Source organism: Micropterus salmoides, unplaced genomic scaffold, assembly GCF_014851395.1.
Source record: "Micropterus salmoides isolate LMB-PRFRI ecotype aquatic unplaced genomic scaffold, ASM1485139v1 Ms_hic_scaffold_8, whole genome shotgun sequence".
NCBI classification, from domain to species: domain Eukaryota; kingdom Metazoa; phylum Chordata; class Actinopteri; order Centrarchiformes; family Centrarchidae; genus Micropterus; species Micropterus salmoides.
The window spans coordinates 30685004-30709072 of NW_024044570.1; the positions used below are offsets into that span (position 1 = coordinate 30685004).

Consider the following 24069-nt stretch of genomic DNA (forward strand, 5'->3'; position numbering starts at 1 on the left):
TTTCTGTGTCTGCTTTCTTTCACTTTTATTTGTTTGTACAACTTAAATATTTCATACAAAGGTGTAATACATTTCAGTTTTTTTGACTCTCTGTAACATTACATTTTAGTCTTTGCAAAAAACTATTTAAAACACATTTTCAGAAGATTGTGGCCCACTTTCAAAAGCATTTAAGTAATAAGATTGTCCGTGTCTTTGTAGACAGCGGGTGTACTTTGTTGTAATAATAAAGGGTTTTGCTGATTCTTTAATTATTATGTTATATGTATTGATTTGCTAATGTATTGTTGTCCATTCATAGTGTAGAAGTGCTTTTGGGATGCCAGGCTTTGTTACAGCAGAGGTCTTTTCACTCAGTTAACAAAAATACTTCCTCATCTATTTGCAATCCTGACAAGCATAAATGTCATTTGAACACACATCCGTTCATTTCCAGTGCAAATGATTAAAATGGAAAACAGAATAAATTAAGAACACAACAGCAACTGAATGTATGCGTTCATCACTCCTTGAAAAAAATCATTAACACACTCATATGAGGAACAAGAATAAATGCTATGTCTAAAATATACCGTATACTCATACAACTGTGATTTTTAGTGCAATTTCACTTGTTATACACCACAGCTTGCTTTTTCGCTCTTCTCCTGAAGCATGCACTGAGAAGGGAGGTCTGTCACAAAAATGTCACCCTGCAGGGGGCAGTTTGCGTTAGCCTTTTAATTTGGCAAAAATAATATAATGTTTAGTTAAGTCTGCACTTTCACTTTTTCCCTCTCTTAATTCAGACATATAAAACCCCAACTGTAATCATGTCTATGTCAGGAATTTGTTTTTCAACTTTCGCAGAACCACACTACCAAATCTAGATGCAAAGTTCCAGTATTATAAATTCAGTAGTTACAATATTGATAATGAGAAAGTAAAAGTAGTTGGAAGTCATAAGTAGTAGTAGTACACAAGAATTCAAAAGTACATCACTGATAAAATGCAATGTTAGCCCTTTTCAAAAAGCTAATGCAAATGGCTGCCCTGATTTATAGCCTTGCTAGCAGCAGTGTGTAGCTCTGACGATGGAGTTGCCGGTCGTTTAGTTGGTTTAAATCCTTTCGGCCTGACTAGAGCTAGCCTGACTTTTAGATTCATACAGGACAAATTGTAGAAGCTAATCAGCGCAAAAAAGTGTTCCTAAAGCTGTATTTCTAGTTCTGCGCTACAAAGCTACGTACTTATCTGTCATAACCTCGACATAGCCTCACCATAGGCTATGTTGTAGCTGATGCGTACCTCCCAAAAAATGTGACTACAAATTAGGGCTTCTGTCCACCTCTGCGTAGAGAGCTAGCAGGGCTTTTAGATTGACACAGGGGAGAAATGTACTGCTGTTCTGTTTATGTGTTTAGGGGTTACATCATAGCTACGAAGCTGTGCACATAGCTGCCTTCTCCTCGCTAGAGGCTATGTACATTTTAGCTGCCGTGCGCCTCCCCAAAATTGTAAAGTTGAGGCTTTTGTCCAACTCAGTGTAAAGAGATAGCTTTTAGACTCACAGGCTAACATTGTCCTTCTGCAGTGCATCTTACTATGGTGTGTTCCAGTCCACCACTCACAGTTGCTGTTTCCTACATTCCTATGGTCATCCATGTATTGCAATTTTGTGAGTTCTCACAGTTCTGTACAGTATTGCACGATGCAAATAATCTCCTGGAAGTTTCCCAGAAGAATGTTTAGCACTAAGTTAACCTTTTAAACTGTTGCCTGCAACCAGTGCTTAGGACTAGTATTTTACATCAAATGGCATAATCAGTTAGTTATTAATGATTTTTGGAAATCCAGAGAATTAAAATGCATTTTTTTCAACCAGGTATTCATGGTTTTATAACAGATTAAATTCTCAAGTAACCACCCCACCATACATTTAATGAAACACAGTCAACCATAATGAAATCTTTTTAAGACTGGCTCCTGGACAGTTGAGTATTTGTTTTTTGTTTTTTTTCTTCTTTTTTTTTTTTTTAGAAAGTATGAAAAATAGTATCCCACTGTTTTGACTGTTTATCAGGGTCTTGAGTCTTGAGTCAACGTGTGGCCTTTGTTTCCAAGTGAAAACGGTAGTAACATTAAGAGACCTTGTGTCTCTAAATTTTGCTTTTGGAAAACCCTGTTATTGTGGCCAGTTTCTCTTTTAGACATGCATGTGTAGAGCAACAAAGTGTTGGTCATCTACAAACAGAAAATAAATGACCTGTTGTCATAACTATATATAACTAGTGATACAGATTGTGCAAAAATGCAGTGGTGTTCATGGTTTTGTCAAATGAGAAGTCTATCTTTTAATAATTCCTTTTAAACTTCACATTTAAATGGACAGAAGAGAAGTAACTCTAAGTCTCTGGCTACATGTCAGGCCTGTGCAAAGATACATTAGATGAGTGCTTAAGTGTGTCAAACCTCCTATCATGATATGCTAAAGGTTTCTTAATGGATTTTAGAGTGGCTTGAATCCATATTTTTGCTAGATGAACTTTCATATCACAGAAGGCTAACTCACCTCTGATCTATCTCAACACATTTATCATGATTTGAAATCCATGAAGTATACGAGGAGCCCTTTAAATTTCTACACCCTTTCACAGACTGAAAAAAATTCACGTAACTTGTAATATACAGTATGCTACATTGCCCCCCCAAGATGGTTTTTCACAGCGTCTTTTTTGTCAAAGTTTTCTCTTGGATACAAATACAGTATTTTTGTAATAAGGATAAAATGATAAAAATATTCATTTGTACATCCGTAGTAGATTCTTTATACAGTAGGAAGAAAAAATCACGTCCACAAGCAGGAACTCCCTCTCACACAAAGATTAAAGTGCTGGAGCCAAGAATGCACTGTCTGCATCCAGCTGGCTTAATATTGGAGTCTATATATGATTATGTCATATCACGCTTCTTTGTTTGGGTAACTATGGAAAACTTAGACCAGTGTCTCTCCTCAGGCAGGCAGCGGTCGTGCCCACAGAGCTGGTAGTTGAAAGGTCCACTGGCAGTCAGCTGACCAGTAAATATAAGCTTTTTCATTACTGCATTTTGTAGGTACGGGAATGTGAACAAAGCAATGTGTAAGAAACAGCCTGTCAGGGCCGTGGGATCAAACTCATGAAGAGTGGAATAATGAGGGGATCCGCAGCTTCTGTGGCCTGAGGAGAGAAATGAGAAGAGATGAGCAGCGCCATATTTAAACATGGAGGAATAGAGCTGAGGAAAACCGCAGTTAACTGAATAACCTGGTACTCTTGGATGAAAATACAGTAGGGACACTGTTGTTGGGCTTCTGTAAATAACATCACAGAGTACGGTCTAGACCTGCTCTTTTATGAAAAGTGCTGTGAGATAACTGTTGTTGTGATTTGGCGCTATATATATGTATATGTATATGTATACTACTATATATGATCAGTAAAGATCAGTGATCAGCTCACCCTAAGCAAATATAATAGTCCACTTGTTCAAGATCATACAGGTACAGATGAAAAAAAAGGTTCCTCTGGCTCCTCCTACTGCTCCTAATGCCACATGCAGACTTTTAGATAACTTATGAGGGGGGGCAGTGGTGTACCAGCCTCTGTTAGACGTTGTTGCAGTTGCCTCATCCCTGAGCCACGAAGAAGATGTTGAGCTTAACTGTGCGAGTAGGGGGGCTGCGCAGCTGCACGAGGAGTGATTCACACTGCGTTAAAGACTGCTCCTGGATCTGTTTGGTTGTTTTTAATCGCCATGGTGGATTCTTGCAAATGGCATTAGGAGCAATAGATAGATAGATTTATTTAATCATTTTTTTAAATTATCTGTCTCATGTACTGCTGTCAGGATCTAGTGACAGTTTTAGCAAATGTGCCAAATAGTTATTTTCATAAAAGTAACCTACTGAACCAATTACGCTCTCATAATTACTCTGTATTGTATTTTTATGGAAACATTTTAAGATATATTTTAATGCTCTGGAAGTACACTGAACATAATTATAGACAAAATACTTTTGTTTTTGCCCCCATTCATCATCAGCTGAACTCATTTATTATGAGCCTTTTATTGTGGCCAGCCTAAGGCACACCTGTTCAGTACCCATGCTGTCTGATCAGCATCTAGATATACCACACCTGTGAGGTGGATGGATAATCTCGGCAAAGGAGAAGTGCTCACTAACAGATTTTGACAGATTTGTGAACAATATTTGAGAGAAATAGGCATTTTGTGTACTTAGAGAAAGTCTTAGATCTTTGAGTTCAGCTCATGATGAATGGGGGCAAAAACAAAAGTGTTGCGTTTATAATTTTGTTCAGTGTATTACAAGCATTTGGACTAAACTGTTGTCTTTTAAAATAAGCTTGACGGATGGTGTTTGACAAATAATTATCTACTATTCCTATTTTTATGGATAGGTCTGTTGGTATATAAGTTTGAATGTTATGAACACAATGAGAAACATGGTGGCACTGGGCAACATGTTCCTTTATTACCATGAACACGGGACTGTAGTTTTCTTGACCTGTTTTATGTCTTCACTAGAAACCAATGTACTTGCTGAATGCCACAGACATGCCATGGAAGTCAGAAGGTTAGTGAATAAAAATCATTACATTTGTTGACATTAACAAAAATATATACTATCACTAGCCTTATCCTTTGATTAATTAGCACTGAGAGATTAGTTTGTCCTCCAGATGTTGAAATACTGACCACTTAAGTAACAGATTAAATAACAGGTAACAGGATTGTTACCTTCCGCTTTAGAAAGGAGAGTCCACAGCACAGATTGATCACTGTTCCTCACAGCCAGTAGCTGGAAAGGCCTCCGCTTCCTGGTTCTGGAACATGTACTGTGAAGGAAAAAACAAACACTTATTTAGTACTTTAAATGTACAACAAGGAGTTTTTAATGTCTCCATTTATGCACAATGTGTAAGAACTGAGACTACTCTCCACCTGTCAAATTCCTACGTATTTCACATCAGGTCATAACCGCTGCTATCTGCCATTAGCTAGTTAGCTCAGTTAGTTGAGCAGCTGACTGAGTCTGGAATAGGCACTAGAACCAGAGCCAGGCAAGCGGGAAACAGAACCAGGCTCAGCAGTCTCCCAGTGATCACGGCAGTGGAAAGACTAACCCAGAGTTTTGTTTTGTTTCTGTCGAGTTTGAATGAAGTGTGATTTACGATGAGTTAACAAGGCCATTAGTTCGGTGAAAGAGAGAAACTTGAATTCAGAGAGTATGCTTGTATATTTTCTGTTTAATAAAGGAAATTGCCAAGTTATTGTAAGTTATGTAACCCTTTTACAAAGGAGCAACAGAAAGTAGGGGTGACCCCGAATAGTCGAAGATTTGATGCTTCGATGGGCGGAGCCTGATTCGACTGTCAATCTCACAGTTGAAGCTTCGCAGCGAAACACCATAAGTTAATATAGGCTACAGCCTATTACAATGCACATTTCAATGTTTAATGCTGTAAATAAACGTGTAATAAGAAAAAAAAATTTCAATAAATATTTTTTAAGTGTGTAAATAAATCCAAAATTGTAACCCCAACCCTGGGTCGTCAGTGCGCATGTGTAGGCGTAGTGTGTATGTGTGTATGTGTGTAGTGGCAGTGGAGGAACACTTGCTGAAAAGACCAAGCCCTAGCATGACCGGTGTTGGGCTGGGTTGTCCTTGCGGGACCTCACTGTTGATGAACCATGCAAGAATATTAAATCGTATTTAAACAGCCGTCTACTTGAAATAGACCCGCGAGGAAACGCAACGTGCATGCAGTTGTCGGCAGCACGCAAAACTCTGCACAAGACCAGTGAATTACAGCCGAGAGAGAGAGAGAGAGAGAGAGAAAATGGTCAGCCTCTGTTTAGCTTTGGCTCGCAATCGCCGTGCACAAAAACACACGATTCGACTATCAGTAGGCAGGACTTCACGATTCCGATTCGACTTTGTAAATCCTTAGTTGGGGACAGTCCTAAAAATAGGTCATTGAAGACTTGAAGACTGAAGAGGGCCGTCTCTGTTTTGGTCAGTTTTTGACTGCCCGCATGCCTTAAGGATGTCTTAGAGTAGCGCTATGATAACCTTAATTGGCTTTTATGTCATATGTCATGCTCGGTACCGTTAATTAGCCCGAGAAGGTTGAGTTCTTTTGATTTAGTGAACGCTAACCAATTTGGATGTAACAACAGGTGTTAACATTTATTAACCATGGAGTCGTTAGCTAGAGTACTTGTAATTCTAAATTCTGCAAAAAATTTAAGCTTCTGACGTTAGGGTTCTGGGACTACTCATTTATTTTGTTACAAACATGACCATTTTGCTGATGATTACAACATAAGTTAAGCCAACTTAATGTTAGCCCCTGATAAGATAAAATTATCAAGGCTCATACTGTCATAACCACAATGCAATTACGCTTTTGTATTTGTTTTGAAACATGAGACTAATTCATGAGAGAACAGTATATAAATTTAACCTAGTTCAAATGGACCTAAGTTACTTATGATGTAGTCAAATGGCTTGTTACAGAAGCCTAATTATGTCACTTGAGAAGGGGTCAAATGCCAAGCAACAACATAATGAAATAACCTTGAGACAGTTCTGTTAATTGTAGTGGTTGTGACATCAATTATAAATGCCCCTACAAACAAGACTATCTGTTTTATAAAGCTGATATAAAAAATTTTGCATCTTTTTCACCTTTTTCACCCTGGTGAGTTTGCATCCCAGATGATAACTAACGAGAACATGAGGCGAACACGGCACACACGGAATGTGACTGGAAGTGGAAAAACCTGCAGCACTCTAATTACTGGGAGTCGTATTGACTGTCAGCTGCATAAACAAAACCAAACAGAGGCAGATGAGAAATTAGCTGTCTTTTCGATGAGCTATTACACCACGCATCAAGGAATTTGCCTTTTAGAAGGATATCTAAAGCTCTGGATGATGGACGATAATGACTTTTTTAGGTCTGCAAGAGCTGTTGATATGCTATGATCCACTTTTAGAGAAGCGCAGACTTTGCTATTATCTGAACTCTGATACCAGAGCTTAACGAAGTAAGAGGAAGGAAGGCTCTAAAATCAGCTTCTTCTACATAGCTAAACATTCTGCTGGTCAGATTTGTGCACTATGATGAAGAAAAGGATGATGTAATGTAATCAATAGTGGGAATGTTGAGACTTTCATGAGGTCTCAACTTTCAGGAGGCAGTGAAATTGTTGTAAAACTCTAGAATAGTACATTATATGACAGGGGTATGGCCCTGCAGTAGGCAAGGGTATGATAGTCTGCAGAGAAATTAATACCATTTTCTGATAAGTCACCCATATCAGTGTAGTTGTAACAAATGGCTTTCTAATGGTTAATGGGTGTTTACTAATGCTCTATTAAAAAGTGATAAGCCATTATTGACAGTTGACAACAGTTTTGGGTTTCCAGGGAGTGACAGATCTGTCTGGCTGGTGTTTATTCTCCACCAGCAGGGTACTTGCTTTGTTATTTTGGTTTGCAGTTCATCAGGCAAACCCTGCAATGGACCACTTGACCTCTGACCTTTTGGAAGAGGTTTGTATACATTTACTATCACATGTAACATTTTACAACTTATAGAAACTGCAGAATTGATGTTTAATACCCTTTATTATTGACTTATTAATTTTTTAGCAGCAACAACTTAATGGCCTATTAGATGGTGAGACAGTCATGAACATTTGTTAATGACTGTTGACTATTATACTTCATTATGACTCACCCACAAGAGAGATATTTCACAACCTGTCAACTTAAAAGGTACTCTTATTTATGACTTTTAGCCGATCAATAAAGCCATTAAACAGTAAATGATTTATAGACTTTGATGAAGTAATTAGTTAAAATTATAAAACTGTTACATACATTCCTTATTAAAAAATGGTAGCAGAAAATCCTCTGTAAGCTTACTTGCCTCGTGCCTGTCATGTCTTTATCGGAATAGTTTGACATTTTATCATCATATGAGTTACATAAAAAGATTGACACTACTCTCATATTTGTCTGTCAATTATGCAGTTAGAGCCATTAGCTAGACAATTAGCTTAATTTAACATAAGGACTGGAAATAGGGATAAACAGCTAGCCTGGCTCTTTTCAAAGAAAAAAAAAAGTATCTCGTTTGTTTAATTCATACAAAATTACTAGTTGTGATTTTATGAGGAGGTTATGTTCTCATCTCATTGTTCTCTATTTCTTGGCGACCAGTGGCCCGGGTCACAGTAATTTCCTGGTCAAAGGAAAGCATGGTGGTGCTAGCTGCAACAAGTCCTCATACCTAAACAACAAAATTAGTCGATCGATGACTCCTTAAATGACACATATCACTGTTAGAAAGCACTGCCCTCACCAGGAGAACAGCTGTATAGGTCGATTGTGCAAGCAGCTTATTACGACCCATATTTATATGTGTTGTTAGTATGAAGAGAGCAAATAAGGAAGTCAGGTGACGCAGTATAAATATCAAAAAAGTCCATGTTGGGAGGTGGGTGGGGTGGATGGAAACAGGACTTTCACCCTGGAGACCGACCACTATCTTTTTCTAAACATAACCAAGTAGTTTTGTTGCCTAAACCTAACCAAACTAGCGTGCTGCTCCTTAAGTACATTACACAAGTCACGTGACGTTAAACATGTGGTTAATGTTGTGAAACGGCCATAGTTTGGTTAGGGTTAGGTTTAGGCAACAAAACGGTTTTGGAAAACATCATGGTTTGGGTAAAAATAAGTACATAAGTCACCTATGTAATGCTGCCCACAGCTATCTTGAGGGATGGGTTAAATGCAGAGAATGAATTTCTCAACATGTATGTGTATGTGACTATAACTTTGACACGGTTTCACATGGGAATCAAACCCCAGTCTTATGGGTGAGAGTCCTGAGTTTGTTGAACCTATCCATCCACTGTCTTTCTTGCTCTTTATCCTACATACGTGACTTCCTCATTTGCACCCTTCACCATTATTATGGCCACTAGAGGTCGAGGCCTAACAATACAGTAAGCTGCTTGTACAGTGGACTTATATAGCCGTTTTCTGGTGAGGACAGGTTGGCTAATTCTCCAGTCTGGAGCCGAGAACAAAGAAAAAACAGAAAAAGAAGGCACAAGGAAATGACGTAATTAAGTGTGGGAAAACGTGATTGAAATTTTTTTTTTGTTTAATATATTAATTTGAAGACGGTAACAGTCTCTTCACTGCTCCACAACGGTCTGATATATTTGTCTGTGGCAATTTTTCATCTCATCAGTGGAGCAAAGGCTTTGCTGGACATTTCATCACATGCTTCATGATTTATTCAGTAAGTCTGTTCCCATTGCACTTTGTGTAGCAACACTTTTTGCGCAAATTGAAAACGTGCATAAAAACAGGTGGTTCCAGAACATAACTCACTGTGAAAGAACAACTTGTCTTGTGTCTGCTGTCATTTTACATTTACGTTTGTTGCCCAGGCTGGTTGTTCTCCTCACTGACTCTCAGACCACTCTCAGTGCTCAGAAGTGAAGCAAGATAAGACACATTCAGTCTAAAAACATAAGATTTTGCAACGCAGTTGTGCTCCTTGCAGTTTGGCTCAGTGTTGCAGTGCAATGACAGAAATATTCTCCAATCAGCAAATATTTATCTTGATAAAGTAACCACTCTAGTGGCAAATGAGACAGACGTTAAGCACCCCAATTCCACAAAAGAAAACATTTTCATGATGAGATGGCCAAAGTTGAGTTCATAAGTGCAGCGCTTGTGTTTTGCAACAGTGTTTTCTGTTGCATCAGCATAGTTAGTGATTCACACATTACAAAACAGCAGGAACCATTTAGGGAAGTAGCTGCTGTTTAACCATTCCGGGTCACTGATGAGAACAAATGTCATATGGCTTATTAGGCAAGCAAGTAATCATTTGAAACTACTTTATAAATAATTTATCATTTCATGGCACCAGTTTCCCACCTAACATCTCTCTACTTCAGCTGTTAAGATTTTTGGAGAGGTCCTGTATACTATTAGGCAGTTGCTAGTGTTGAGAGAGGTTTTACAAAGTGACTTGCATTAAAGACTATTTAAAGCTCCACAATGTGTCAAGACAGATTAAACAGCCTCACCATCCTGACTATTCAATCCAAGGTGGCCAGAAAATTGAGTGACTTAATTGATTTTCTTTGCTAGTAGGTTAGCTCTCTGACATTGGAGGTACAAACTGTGAAGGAGTGGGAGGCACAGAATCTTCAGCCTGAGCCTCGCAGCTGACACTATTATAAGCTTTGTGTGAAATCCTTCTTCTACTTTTGCAGGAAACCACAGCCAATGTTTCTACTCTTCACTGGTGTGAGTGTTGTTTACATAGTAAACCACATTGTATCTTTGCAATCAGCGGATCAGACAGGCCTCTTTGTTGATGCCCCAAGATTGTATTCAATCCGCCATTTACACTGCCTCAAAAAACCTACATCCTCATTTATGTCAGTAAGACTGTGCTGGCACAGCACGTGACCCGATGTAGAGCAACGCTGTGGGGTTGCATTCGCCTATCCAATACAATTAAGCATAAAACCCTGGCAGATTACTGTGTAAGGTTACTGATGGGGATAATGTGGGATAAAATGGTTACTGCCCCTTCACCTCTACAGAGTGTTTTAGCCTCTTTTAGCTAATTGTTTTGGTGTAATAGTGCTGAACCTTTCTGTTTTGGTTAGGTTTCTCCGCTCTCATCAGCTGCGTTCCTGAACAGAAAAGCTCTGAAAACCTACTGTACACTACCTGGCTGTGGTGTTTATAGCATGTTGCAGTGCCCTTAAACGGCCAAACATAATCAGTTACAGTATTTCTCGATTGCTTAAACACATTTCTTGAAATTACAATATGCCTCTTTTTCTCGAAACTCTAAACACAAATCCACAACTTCTCACCCAATTCCCCAAACATCATATTTTCAGGTCAAAATGAAGCTTTCTAATCAAAACCATTCAATCTTGCAGAAAAACCAAACTTTGCCCTCAGACATGGCACACAAGCCCTCAGAAACACACACACTACCACACAGTCTTACACACTGGTAAGATAAATTCAAAACAATACCACAAAAAATGATTATTAGTAATGTTGCATGTGGTTCTCCCCCTCAAAAACCTTTTCACATGATGAACACAACAAAAAGAATAACAAATGTAAACATTTGCACACATTTTTCATTCCTTAGTGTACTGTACAGTACAACACACCAAACAACAAATTATTCTGCCCCAGTGTCCTGTCTTTGGTCTGGAACAGGCCAGAGATTCTTGTTCTCCAACTCCTTCACCACCTACTCCTCCTCCTCCCTACTCTTCCTCCACCTCCTCATCTTCCTCCTATCCCATCTCCTGCTCCAACTCCTACTGTTCCTCTTCCTTCACCTGTTCCTCCTCTCCATACTGCTCGTCCTCTTCCTCCTCCTCCTCTCTGGTGTTCTACATCTCTTCCATCAGATTTCTCTTGATCTATTGTTCCAAAACTGAATGAATTGACTTCGGATCTATTGAAGCTTCTGATTGGTGTGTTATCAATTTTGACTGTTTGTGTTTCCACCTGGGTAGCTGTGTGCTAACTGAGCTCAACCTGTGCGGATTGAGTGAACAGTCTCAAATGTTAGTGCTTTCTCAATGACCACATGCTGTAGGCAATGAGAAATGAAGGGATTTGTGTGTAGAGTTTAGGGGAATGGGTGTGCTTTTTGAAAAATGGAGTTATGGTTTTGAAATTTTAGTTCAAAAGCCTGGTTATAGTGTTCAAGCGAAGGAGAAAAACTGTAATGTAGCATCCATCTATCTCCACCTTTTGCTGGTGAACAAAGAAATACCGTTTTAACAAATGCAGTCTTCAAAAAGACCTTCAAATAACCAAAGGATAACAGCACTTTGTTTAACCCTCACCCCACTTTGATATGATTGTTATAATCCTCAATTATCAATGAGCAATGTAATAAGTAAGGTTATATCTTGGGATGATAACAGAGTAGTTAGCAGAGAAACTGCCATCACAATGTGCGATTAAAGGAGAAGGTGGTTACTCCTGACTAGGACATCACTTTCCTCCAAGCTCTCTTCACTTAATATCTAAACGGTTGTCACACTGTATGACTTACTGATTTGAGGTTGGACTCTATCTCTGTGAAGTTCCATTCTGCCAGAGGCAGGCTTAAACTGAAGGGCTACAGAGGGAGAGAGAGAGAGAAACAGGAGTGAGAAAAAATGTATTAATGCAGGTCAGTGTGAAGGTATAGTTCACCTCATTTGCCACTGTGAACTGTATAAGCAGTGACATATAGAGATAATCGTTTGAAATCTCAAATATCAGACATATATGAATCTGTTAAACAAGATGTCTGTCAAAGTGTTTCTATATGTATGTGTATGCACAGTACAGATCTACTGACATCCATAACAGTGCTGGTCCCAGCTTCCACAGTACTCTGCTGATGGCTCCTGAGCAGCAGCTGCTGCAGCTCCTCCAGGCTCATATCCACATTCTCCACTGTATCTGAAACCTCCACTCTGCACACACACACAAACACAAACACACACATTAATACGTAACATGTAAACAGAGACACACAGACTCATTTCCTCACCACTTGCACATCCCCATTCTCTATGTGGATGTCCACATGTGATCTTGTGTGAGCACCTACCTGTCCAAGGCAGGCCTCTTACTCCTCCTCTCCACCATAGAGGCTACAGATCCCCTCCCCTCCAGAACAGACTGGACCATTGCGACGGGGAGGACAGGAGGTTCTGAGGAGCACACCTCACAGGGGGAGGTCAACGCTACTGCCTCTCCTCCCCCTACACTGCCTCCTTTCCCTCCTCCTCTCACTCCTGGACTCACAGGCTCCTCTTTGATGAGCATCATGCACTTCTCCCTGTTGGTAGAGTTGAATACTGTGAGTCAGAAGTAGCTCAAGGCGGGCCAAGAAAACATACACTTTCACAAGATAGACAACATGTTTTGAGATGTTGTTTCATACTGCACATTGTCTACATTTACAATTGTATGATCCAATATCCATCTCTTTCACAATAGTCCAGGGGGGATTTGTTGTTAGATGATGCAATATATGTAGAGCTGATGGTGGGGGTGGAATGTGAAATAATAATGTTTTATTGCATCGCCCACCTGGTCTCATCAGGCTGCATCTGGAGGGTCATGGTGGCCTGAGACATGTCAGTAACATCTGATATGATTGGTCCTCCTGTCAGCCCACTGGTAGAGCAAGAAGCGGTTTCACTGGATGGCTGAGGAAGAAGAGGAGAGGATGTGTATTTTCACTTGGCTGTCTTCTCACTCTCTTTGGTCACACTTTGTTGCTCATTTAGAATTAATAAAGTTGTTACACATAAATAAATATATATGTGTATTGCCATATAAAAAAATGTTGCAGAAATGTAATTCCATGAAAACAGCATATAGCTACAATTTGCAGTTATTACAAAATGGACCTAAAAACCAAGTCAAAGTGCAGTAACTAGCTGTGTAGTTACTGCATTTTGGTTTTGTAGGCAGCAATTCTGCTCTGTGGCCTGGTAACATCTGGGTTATAAAATCCACTGTACTGTCACGGAGAAACAGACAGCCAAAGCAAAAGAGACAAGTTAAAGCAAGCACACATGGGAGAATTTAGCCTTCAAGGCATTCTGCCAGAAAGGCTTCAGGAAGACAGGTGACAGGTGAGGTAGTATAAAGAGTGACAAAGTCTGCATGGGGAACAGTTTAGGGTGGATGGATGGGTCAAACACAGGACTTTTACCGAGACTGCTCTTTGTGTCCTGTGTGAAACCAAAAGTCAACGTTAACCATGATCTTTTCATAAACCTAGCTAAGGACCTTTGGTGCCTAAATGCTCGCAGTTCTGGTTACAGCAAGACTAGTTGGTTAGGCTTTCTGGCGGAAGCATTCCAGTCAAACTCCTCAGTTAAGTCTCAGTTAAAACTAAATGTACTTTCCCCCCTCTCCTTAGCTCCCTGTAATCAAGGTTCAGGTTGATACCATTACTAAATGAGGTTGCCGCTAAATTTAGTTTTGAATGAAGAAAATAAAAACAGCTAAACTAATTTGGCTAGCTAGCCTAGCATATCAGAGTAGCAGTAATTGCCATCTGAGCTCTTGGCTGTGGTGGAATTCATTCATTCATCATTTTAAATCACATATATATATGTAGTAAACAATACACAGACACATCGCAAAAACAGAGACACACTCGATGCCTTAATGAAACTATAAGTTATCAAAATATAGTTTCTTTTCGAAACAAAGTAGTACTTCTCCAACAGCAGAGTGCAGTATCTGCACCTTATTAGATATCATGTATGCTCATGCCAGTGAATCTTTTGCGTAAAAAACAGCACTTAAATGTATAAAATGCAGGTATTACAACCTTTCTATTTGTTCAGTACTTTCTCGGCAGCCTATCTCAACTTCAGTGCTACTGTAAACTGCTCTGTGCCTTTGCAGGGCAGCATGTTTCCCTAGTGTGACTATACAAATTACAATGCAACAATTGTAATTTCACTGCAATCTAAGGTTTTAGTGAATTCAGCTTGTTACACATTCATCTACAGGCCTCCAAATATGTCACTACGCACTGCTTCCCCCTAGTGGTGATATAACATAACAGCTAGGCGGAAAGTAGCAGGTTGGATGAGATTTATGTCCAGATAATATATTCACTGTGATGTAGTAGATATGCCATATTTCAATTACACTTTAAATTTACATTCAAATAAATGTCTTAAACTGTTGAAGAAAGTGATTACTTCTGTATTAGGACTGGTGTGTGTAAATCAACTGGCTTGAAAGATCCATGGCAAAGCACTTAGAAAAGCCAGCCAGGAACTTCAAGTTGATGTTTACCGCATGTGGCTGTCAGCACTATTTGTGCTGAACGTGGAAGGTCAGCAGCACAGTAGTTTACTTGTTAAAGCTCCCAGCAAAATGTGTCATTGAGCACAAAACATTCTACAGGAGATTCATTTTTGGAAAAGATGCAAACGTTTTACTACTCTAGGAAAAAACAAAATTAAGATAATGTTATTAATTAAATACAAGCTTACTGAACTTTAGGGGTTATGATGCAGAGTGGTAAACATATTAGTTGTATAATTTGCTCACCGACTGGATGTAGAAGGGCTCGTGCAAGGGCTCCATTTGATGACTATGGCTGAACTTGGAAGCAGGAGGGCTGGGAGATCCATCGTCCAACATCAGGGGCCTGGAGGAAACATTAGTTTTAAATCAGTTAAGCATCAGTAGTGATAACAGCTATACACGCCCAAGGACAGAAGGGCAAAGTACTAATTAATGAATGAATATAAATTGTTACACATGGATGTTGTCTTGACATCTGTTGAGTTTACTTTTAGCGTTTCTCTTGTTTTTGAAGGTGCTGAATGGTACAAATGTTACACTGTTTACTCCACAAGGTAAACTTTATACCTGCAAAACATATCAATGTGTTAAAATTGCCATTGTGAACATATTACCACTGGCTGCTGTTAGCATTTAGCTTGGTTTTTAAAAATACTTTTGGAGCACTCTTTTTGGATAGTTGTTGTGGGGATGTGACAGGAAATGGGGGATGGTGGGTCAGTGAGGGGATGAGTGTGTCATGATCGTGGGTAGATGGTAAACACAGATGGTGGATATTCAGAAAAAGTATTAAAGAGCCAGAAGTCCAGACATGACTATCATTAAAATATGGGCAAAATCACACATTTGCCAGATAGCACACTGACCCTGAAATACACATTTCTAAAGCACTTTTGTGTTCCAGCGTGCCTTTTCTTTCTCATTTCGGCCTTGTTCACACTCAGCAGCAAAGCTGAGCCAGCATTTTACACACACAGGCTGTAGCAGGGTCATGCACTCTGCTCTGCCTTTACTGTGTGTGTGTGTGTGTGTGTGTGCGCGCACGTTTGTGTGTGTGTGTCTGACTGACTGATTCAGCACTTGTGTCCATTCACAGCGTTTGTTGAGTTAGATTGTTCAGTTTGTCAGCTGAGCCAGCCCTTCCCTCTGCCCCACTGTGGCCCTGTTTGTCTCACTTTTGTTGATTGCTCCACTGTGTGTGTTGTGTGTGTGTGTGTGTTTGTGTACGTGCTTGCATGTACTCACAGCTTTCTCTTTAGGCCCACAGTGCTGGGTGTGTTGGACTGCATCTGGCTGAACAGAAACTGAATCAGCTGGCAAAGAGAGAAAAAGCACAGCATGAATCAGCACCCTCCTCCTCACACACACACACACACACACACACACACTGACCCGTTATTTTCTTCCGTTATTTTTCTTGTAACATAAAAGCAGGAAAAGGAAAATAATTTGCATGGCCTATTCCCCGCCCTGTGTCATTGTCTCAAAACACATTACTGATCCTATGATGTGAACTAAGGCCTGACACACGTTCTCTCATACACTGTAATATGTTGAATAACCAAACATATGCCTGGAACAATGACGAATGGAAATGACATTGGGTCTTTCACACAAAGTTGAATAGCTTAGCACATGAGGGCAATAATTATCATTTGTGTATCATAGTAAACCTAATTAGCAACCAATATCCCAGGTCCCTAGATACAATCCAGCCACAACCATGAATGTAACGGAGAGGAAAACGATGCTCAGTTTCACACAATTGCAGATCTCTGGCTTGTTATAGTAGTACTAGTAGTATTTGTTATTTAGAGCTAATAGAAGAAGTAGTAATACTATGTACCTCTGGATTATTCCTCTAATGATATGGAGTACAGTAGAAAATGTAGACATACAAACTCAGTACACACAGAAGAAAACATGCACATGTACACACCCTACGCTACATCACAACAGTTCCTCTGGAGTATCTCACTTGTGAGCTTGTAACTACAGTGTAAAAAGCTTTAGAGAAGAAACATAAGCAAGATCAGGATGTAATTCACTTTAAATTGTTGTTTAAAATGACTTACAGTTCATGGAATACAACACACACACACAGACTGACCTTGTTCATGACTTTCTGTTGCTGTGTGTGGTTCTGTCTCAGTGAGACCACCTCTCTCCACAGCACTTCATTCTGCCTGCAAACAGGAGGAGGAAGACGAATACGACAGAGGTGGTGGAGAGAAAAAAAGAGAAACAGGAAAACAATATCATCAATTGATCAATACTTCATCACAATATCAAGTATTCACCTGGTTAAAAATCTTAAGCCTATTAACCCAAACATAGCTTGTTTTACAGGCAGTCTGTTGAACAGCATTAAACCATTTTTTCTTTTTCCTAGTGACAAAACAGACTGCACACACAGTGATACACACACTAATAACCAGTTTAATACCCTCCAAATCTTTTTATTACTATTACTATTACTATTCTGGCCTTGAATTGTAAAATACCAGTTTCTGGGATGTTTTTAATACAGGTGTCACCCTCTAAGTGTGCCCATTAAACCTAAAATAGTACACTAGCTCTGCACTCATTATGGCATTGTTGGCTCACAATGGACATTGTTTTTGTATTGTAGTGTGTTGCTGCTGCTGACACTGGACCAAACAAAAATTACAATTGTGTATAGAGAAAACTATAGTTTTCTGCTCAAAACTAGCTTGCTGCTTGGATCTGATTTGGTTCAGCCAAAAACTCTAAACCCTCCCTAAGTGTGACGAAATAAACACTCTGAGGTCCATGATGTATGTTGAGGTCAAGCGGGATCCTGCTTTAAGTACGGACAACCTGCACCCCTCCCCCACACAAGTCACAGGGGTGGCATATTTTTCATTAAAAACCACAAATTAGTTTGCAGCTACGGTAAACAGGCTCACATTCTCAGGGCTCATTCTGATTGGCTGAGCATACATGCGGCAAACAGCTGATGAGCTCTGTTAGTGACAGAAGGCTGTGTTCATAGACCTACTGTTACATTATACAGAATATAACCTTCATTTCTGATCTTCAAACTCTATGATGGATCATTTAAAGCAATCTAGAAACACAAAAAACTACTTTGGCATTGTACATCAAGCTGTGTATTTAGATCTAGATTTTAATGTTAATTTTAACATTAATTAAATATACAGACAAAAGCATTGTCTGTATATGTGCACACGCACACATCTGGTCATCCTTTCTAAGAATGTCGTTGTTGGTGTGTGTGTGTGTGTGTGTGTGTGTGTGTCAGTCAGGTGAGCAGGTGAACATTCTCTCCTCTCATTAGCAAACAATGCTGAGCACAAAGCAGCTCCACCACACAATAGACACAGCAACAATAGTCTCTAGAGAAAAAGTCAATTCATCCACTGGGTGATTTGTTCCAACTTAGTAAAAGGAATAACAGGCAGGTAAATTTTTAAGGCCATGCATTTTTGTTATTGGTATTTAACCTTATAAAGCTCTAGTCACAGGCAGGCTGCCAAGTCATCACTCAGTGGACAAATTTACTGTCTCTGATTTGTAAAATATTTTGTGCCTACTACACCACACAAATAACTGTCAAAGTGTCAAATTGACCTAACCTGAGTATTTATATTTACATCACTTTCACACCATAACCACATTAAACAGTAGGGAGGCACCGGTTGAATTTAACACAAGCATAGTATTAACCAAAATAATCCATGTCTGATGAAGGTGCCCCCTATGCCAGTCTTGTTTCACACCATAAAATATCATACTCCTGTTCAGATAAATGCTGGGTCACTTCACTGACCCACTGTGGATTGAGTGCCTTGCTCAAGGGTACTTTGATGATAATTGTTTTTCAGCTAAGCAAATACTTTGAACCAGCAAAAAACTTCACTTCTCCAACAAAACAATATTTCCCCTAAATTGACATGGGAGATTAATCTTGCCTGTATTATGAAAAGAAAACATGTTCCTGATGTTCAAACTGGTGTACATTAAACCATTACCCTGTTAGTGTCAGTCCCACATGAAAGGTAAGGCAGCATGGACTTGTTGGAGTAGTGTGGGGCCATTACACACACAAAAAACCCTCTCTACTCACTGTTTCATGTCCTGCATCTGACACTCCATGTTGTCCTGTTGTGTTCTAAGAAGCTGAACTTCATACAGCAGTTTACTGAGGTCCTCCTGACGAACTTTGGTCTCTTCACTCTTCACTATGGATACCTGAACACACAAAGTATAGTATTTTGGTAACTTCAGATATAGCACATACAACCACATATTCCCTCTGCTTTGTGAAGAGACCTCAGTGGAACTTGTAGCTAGGAAAGGCAGTGTTGCCCTGTCTACTTTGGGCTCAACAACTATTGGATGGGTTGTCAGTAAATTTGGTACATTTTGTCCCCCTCAGGGTGAACTGTAATAAGTTTGGTGATCTATTCACTTTTCATCCAGCACCATCAGTTGGTCAAACATGCTTAAAACCAAAAACCTGTGAAACTTTCCCATCAGTGTCAGGTGTAATTTGTGTTTCGTGTTATTTGTAAAATGCGAGAATTCTAACATGCTAAACTAAGATGGTCAACATGGTAAACATTATACCAGCTAAACATCAGCATGTTAGCATTGTCACTGTGAACATGTCAGCATGCTGACGTTAGCATTTTTGCTCAAAGCACCTTATAGACAAATCCAGGTTGTAGGCAGAAGCTCGTACAAGCAATGCGGCGACACCTCACATGTAAACCCACATATGATGCTGTAATCTGTGTAAAAGATTTCACTTTTTGCACATTTGCTAAGAAATCTGTCGAGGAAATCCTGAAAGGCCAGTTTTCTGTTGAAACCAGAAGGGCACTCGGAGAGTGCAGACCTCCGCTAAGACCAGTAAACCAGTCTCGACATGCAAATCTGCAACCACTATATTTGTCTGGATATATTTCCAAAAATATTAGAATAACAGTGTGTTCATCTATGGTTGGGTCTAGTTGAAGCCTCATTATCTCAGTTTATTATGTACTTTGTGCAAGTCAGAAAATCCAGAATTCACATCTGATTGTTTATTTCTTACATACCTGCACTGCTGTTACAATTGACCTATTTCGCAATATTAATGAAGTGAAAAATGATTTGGATCCGCTCTAAAATGTAATGGGTACTTCTCCAGCACTGCATATATAAAGTCATTATTTTAATTAATTTCCTGGTCAGTTTGTCTTTTTGTGTGTGAGTCCATACCTTCCTCTTGATGTGTTCCAGCATGTGTTCGTGTCCCTGGAGGAAGTACAGATGTTGGAACTCTGTATCGTCTCTTTCAGGCTTCACCAGACCGCTCTGCTCAATGTTCACCACCTTACGGAAACCATCTAGACACACACATATAAAAGCCAACAGACACAATGTATACATACATACTGTAATGGAGAGGATAGAAGGGAAGAAGAGATGAGTTTACTCACACATGTTGAGCTGTCTAACGAAGCTCGCCATATTGTTGTGTTTAAAGTACTTTGGCAGAACTTCCTTGGCAAAGCGTCCCTGGTCAAACACATGGAAACTAGTCCCAGTCTGAAATAGAGAATAGTCAGGAATGTAGAGTTAGTTAACAATATCTCTGATCATATCTCATACAATGTAGAGACAGGGAGTATATACAGTCAAGACAGACTATATACTATACTATACTAGTATACTATAGTACATACAGTACCTCCAGTGACAACGTTTACGGTGATAAGGAACTTAAAATCAAACATGTATAAGAGTAGCAGCTCTGTTAGACCTCTCCAAACAAATTAAGGACTTTGGAGCACGTACCAAAAAGTTCAAATAGGCAACATAAGACCATAATATGAGTACAAACTAAGAAACTGTTGAATATAACACTTCCCACATAATTTGAAGGTTGTTTTTGTTTGGGACAGTCCAGAAAGAAAGAGACCAAATATTTTTGACATGCACACTAAGTGAACTTGTAATGAGTATGGTTCTAATGGTGCATTTTAATATCATACGGGTTCAAACACCTGTTTGAGCCCCTATTTAGGTTTTAAAAACCCAAATATGCTACTCTATGCTCTACCAGATCCGTAGTCGCTTTTGTTGTGTTTTTGATTAATGTTAATGGTGAAGCAGGTAAGCAAACAAATATGCAATACTTGATCTACTAAGGTAACAATAAAAGTCTGACCCTGTGAAAATGGAGAATTATTTGATCCTACTTTGTCCAGCCTCTCCTCCAGTTTACTCACAACAAATTACAAAAATGATCTGATTAAAGTGCCATATTATCATCACATGAATAGGGATATATATAAATGAACCAGATCACTCTTTCTTTCATGTAAACATCATATCCCAAATATGTAGTAAGACACTTTTTAACCTAAAGCAGGCTTGGCTGTACAGATAACAGATAGCAGTTTGAAGTCATTTCGCTGTAACGCCTTTTTTAGATTCCAATAAGCACTTTTGTAGCCATTTCATTTGTTAATAAATACTAAGTGTACAGTGACATACACTCATACTGATATGACAATGTTAGCTGTCGTTAACACGACTCACCACCTGTAACTAGATGGATACTTACTGTATATGAAATAATGTTACCTTTATGATGAAAGGAGTTTTGTAAGGAGGTAATATATTTTCCCCACAGCACAGGATCTATTCATCATTAGCCAAATTCAGCACAATCAAACAGACTCTCTCTCTCTCTCTCTCTCTCTCTCTCTCACTGTGAACGATGAGTCATGCTCCCTCTCCCAGCATCACAGTCTTAGTAAGCAGCTGCAGTAGCTCCCTTTACTCTGAAAAGCAGTCTGGTGTATATTGTTAAATTGTGTATTGTGTAAATTATTAAAGTACTTAACATTGGGAGTTAGCTAAATCCATTTGTACGACAGGTTTGAAATTTAATTTAAAAGTTCTAATAAGACATTGCTGTTACATTGTGTTTAGTGATGCTCACTTGCCTACCAATAGTCTGACAATGCAACAGCTGATGCTGCACACTCTAACTAGATGTCATGGGACTGGACAGCATCTGTCTCTGTTTGTCTCCCTACGAAGAAGAACAGAGAAACTGTCCTCTTCCTGTTTATCACTGATGCCTCATCTTTGCGTCAGTCCTGTACAACTCATTCCCTAGGACAAACAGCGATAAACACATAGAAAGCCACATATGGTCTCTGTTTGTGTCATCAGACAGTGCTGTGAAAATTCAGGACAGTGCTATGAAAATTCAGGACAGTGCTATGAAAATTCATTCAGAAAATTATTGATGTTTAAGTACTTCTATTTTCTCACAGAAATCAAAATCTATAGCCACTTATCCTGGGTCAAATGTCAAAAATTGCTAATGGTAGCAGGTAAAAGTGTGGTCATTCAACACTAAAGAAAACATGCTACTTTGGCGGAAGGATACACACCAATTGAACAGACCCCTCACTTAAGTGCAGGCTTACAACCTAATATGTGCATTATGATGGCTGATTACTGTAAAATACTGTGAAATGCATTGAAGAGGGGAGTAACCGTGGCAACAGAACCAACTCAGTATGGCAGAGCCCACAAGTCATAAGCACGAGTCTACAGAGTTGTGTAATTACTGTCAGAGGGTCGAGACAAAAGTTCTGCACATGTGGTGTGGTGTGTGGTGTTAAAGATTATAAAAAAATCAAAATTCACTTGAATACCCCCTCATGTCGGAACAACAACTCGAAACTTTTGCAAAATGTTTGGTACCTGACTTGCAAAGTTGATGTCATACTATGCAGAAACATGGCGGACAAAAGTAAATGCTTTTTATTATTTCACGTATTGCATATCAATATTATGCTCACATGTAATTTGTAATATGGTATTAGGTTGTAACTGTAAGTTGCTGTCCAAGTAGAGTGACCCAAATAGTTATTTATTAGCATCAACACTGATAACAAATCAGGTAAAGCGATATTTTAGGAATGTTAATAATGGTGCAACAAATCTGAGACAAAATCACTCCACTTCAAACTGTTTCAGCATTCTGGGATAGCAGCATCACATACAGAACAATCCATTACCCAGATGATGTCCATGTCGTTTCCACATTATGACTTAAAGATCATGAACACACCCAAGTAGAAGAACGACTTCCCAATTCGTCAAATTGAACCATTCAAAGAGCACGTGAATGCAGCATGAAAAATTGTAGCTAAAAATACTTCTGCTATTTTTCTTATGGATTTTGACGGCAGGACTTTTAAATATAATGGAGTATTTCTACTTTGTAGTATTGGTACTTTTACTAAGTAAAGGATCGGAGTACTTCTTCCACTAGTGTTCTGTACTGTTCCTGCCTCTACAGCAAGACTTAAACCAGTTGCCCTAAAATCAAAGGTCGGCTAATTCCTTATTTTAAAATTTTAGCTTTATTAACTGTCTTTTGTGGCATTGATTTGTATTATGTTTTCCCATTTATAATATTATAAAAGACAAATTAGTATTCCGTTCTTATTGATTGTTCAAGTTATTATCCTCATAAAGTTTGTTGTTTGCTAGTTGGTGCTAAAGTTATTTTTTGATTAGTGCTCTGAACAATGTGTGCAGTTTTCAACAAAGATTTCTTCCTCATGTCATAAATATGTAATTTATCCTTTTCAGGTTGTGAGATACAAAAATGTTCGGTGCCACAACTTATTTTTGACTTGTGCGATACAGTAACACATCTTATCAAAATGGGCTGTTCCAAAATAAAGAACAGTGGGTAGAGTAGATGATGAACACTAGCACTAGCATGTGTTCACTGAGGAGGAGGATGGTGGTATAGGTGGTTTAGAGGACATAGTTCATTTTTTAAACTGAAATTACTTTTGATGAATGTGACCCATACACACTGGGAGATGTAGATGTAATGCCACAGACAGTTACATCCCTCCTTGAGTTACTAAAGCATCATGTACAGTATGTCCTGAGGACTGACTCACAGCGCTCCAGCAGATGAGGTGGTTGGTATCTGGATCCTCTACCAGGGTCCACAGCTTGGTGAGAAAAGCTGGAACATTGCTGGCGTAGCTGCCATCTACACCCATGGCTCCTGGAGACTCCTGCAT

General features: G+C 39.2%; 1 protein-coding gene across 1 annotated transcript; it reads right to left on the reverse strand.

The window, feature by feature from the left end:
• Positions 1-24069, reverse strand: hsf4 (heat shock transcription factor 4). Its single transcript, XM_038705002.1, has 13 exons — positions 23944-24069; positions 20437-20545; positions 20216-20343; positions 19077-19201; positions 17076-17151; positions 16211-16278; positions 15209-15308; positions 13217-13335; positions 12732-12962; positions 12477-12594; positions 12186-12251; positions 4780-4877; positions 1-3197 (listed from the first exon to the last, which is right to left on the reverse strand). The coding sequence occupies exons 1-12, from the start codon at positions 24067-24069 to the stop codon at positions 4818-4820; spliced, it is 1326 nt and encodes a 441-aa protein (XP_038560930.1). The 3' UTR covers positions 1-3197; positions 4780-4817.